Here is a 2,054-nt window from a genome sequence, read left to right on the forward strand (position 1 = left end):
GTTGCTGCTGCTGTGCGCCGTGGGCGCCACCACGGCCGGGAAACTACGTGAGTACTGGCGATGCTGGGCATAAGCTAGGCCTGCACCACCACGGAGCCACTGATAGGCAAAGCTGTGCGCGGTCGCGGAGAGGGTGGCCTACCATCCCCTAGCAGGCGGCGGGTAGGCAAAGCTGTGCACGGCCGCGGAGCGAGTGGCCTACCATCGCCTGGCAGGCGGCGGGTAGGCAAAGCTGTGCACGGCTGCGGAGCGGGTGGCCTACCATCGCCTGACAGGCGGTGGATAGGCAGAGCTGGGCGCGGCCGCGGAGCGGGCTGCCATGCCTATCTCGTGGTTACCGAGCGGGTGGTGTACGAATCACCGCGGTCAGTGACCAGAGCCCGGCTCCCCCTTGCTGCCCGCGACCTCACCTAAACACCGGCCGGCTCCGCGCATCGCATAACCCCCATCTGGTATCTCGTATCTCTCTGTAGCGCGCAGCCTCCTAAAAGGGCACCCAATCTCTGCACTTCGATAAAAACATAAACGGTCAACTGATAAAATTTGTGTGAGAGAGAGATCGAGCGAACACACTGCGTCATCATCCTCTGAGCAATGTGTTTGTCTCTCTGTCAGCCGCCAACATCAAGCGGTGCTCCCGCTCGGACCCGGACACCAACGAGTGCCTCCGGCTCGCGGTCGCCGACGCCCTGCCCAAGCTCAAGGGCGGGCTGCCCAAGCTCGGCGTGCACCGGCTCGACCCGCTCATCATCGACGAGCTGCGCATCTCGCAGGGCTCGGGGCCCATCAACATGGACCTCACCTTCACCAACATGACCACCACAAAGATCCTGGACGACGTGGCTGTCACCAAAGTCAAGTATGTGTGCCGTAGGCGCGGCCGTAGGCGCGGCCGTAGGCGCGGCCGTAGGCGCGGGCGCGTTCTCGTTTCGCCTTTGCCAACGCGAGCGCTTTTTGCTGCAGGTTCGACTACGACAACTTGATCCTGGAGGCCACAACTATAACGCCAGCCGTGCTGGCCAAGAGCACGTACACCGTCAACGGCAGGGTGCTCCTGCTTCCAATCAGGGGCTCCGGCCAGAGCACCGTCAACCTGTGTAAGTCTCTTCACCGGGGCAATGGCATGCAAACACACACCATGTCTCCTGCAAAAAGCCTTACTTTTCTCATTTTCTCCTGTGACAGATGACGTCACTACCGACCTGGTCATCAAGGGGAAACTGCTGACCAAAGCCGACGGCAAGAAATACTTCGACATAAACGACGTGGTCGCGAAACTCACGCCGAAACGAATGGAAATGAAGATGGAGAACCTGTTCAACGGGGATAAGCAGCTCGGTGAGGACCCTTCAATGACGCGCGCAAGCGAAGCCAACACCGCCTGCCTCACTAAGTGGCACGCCATTAAATAATACATTCCTTGTGCACTCCCTTCCTTGACCCCCAGGTGACACCATGAACCGCGTCCTCAACGACAACTGGGAGCAGGTGTACAGCGAGATCGGCCCCTCGTTCGCCGAGGCGTACCGAGAGCTGTTCAAGCGGCCCGCCCGCGCGCTCTTCCTGCACGTGCCGATCGACGACATCTACCCCCTCAAGTTGTAGAAGGGTCGTCGTCGCCGACAACCCAAGCACGCCATTGACTGTTAATTGAGGACTGTGATACATAGTATTATGATATTTTTTCAAATGTAGATAGGATAGGAGTGAGTTAGAATCACACTTTCGCAATAAAGAGAGAGAGAGAGAGACGAAACGGACGAAAGAGTCGTTTACTTTTTACCATAAAGAGTAATTGGATGGCAGGATAGGCGTCAGTACACACACAACAATAGAAAACCACTCCAATCGCATGCGTGCAAAAGATATGAGAGAGAAAGAGATGAGAGAGAAAGAGAGGGAGAGAAAGAGTGGGAGAGGGGGAGAGGATGAGTGACCCTTCCCCCTCCTCGATTCTTTCGTAGAGCTACACACGTGTGCCCTTAACACTTGCCGGTTGGCCGCACGGTGGGTGTCCTTGAACTCTACAGCAGCATGGTGCGCCTCCCCTCCCC

The 2,054-nt window shown here is 57.8% G+C and overlaps 1 protein-coding gene across 1 annotated transcript; it reads left to right on the forward strand.

Annotated features, from left to right (window-relative positions):
• Positions 1 to 4: 4 nt before the first annotated feature.
• LOC113204856 (protein takeout-like) lies at positions 5 to 1,747 on the forward strand (the record flags this gene model as incomplete). Its single annotated transcript, XM_026420213.2, has 5 exons — positions 5 to 47; positions 616 to 859; positions 964 to 1,097; positions 1,186 to 1,338; positions 1,448 to 1,747. Coding segments are annotated over 5 exons (732 nt in total), but the record flags the coding sequence as incomplete, so codon positions are not given.
• Positions 1,748 to 2,054: the final 307 nt, after the last annotated feature.

This window comes from Frankliniella occidentalis, unplaced genomic scaffold (assembly GCF_000697945.3).
Source record: "Frankliniella occidentalis isolate FOCC.00 unplaced genomic scaffold, Focc_3.1 Scaffold6086, whole genome shotgun sequence".
NCBI lineage: Eukaryota > Metazoa > Arthropoda > Insecta > Thysanoptera > Thripidae > Frankliniella > Frankliniella occidentalis.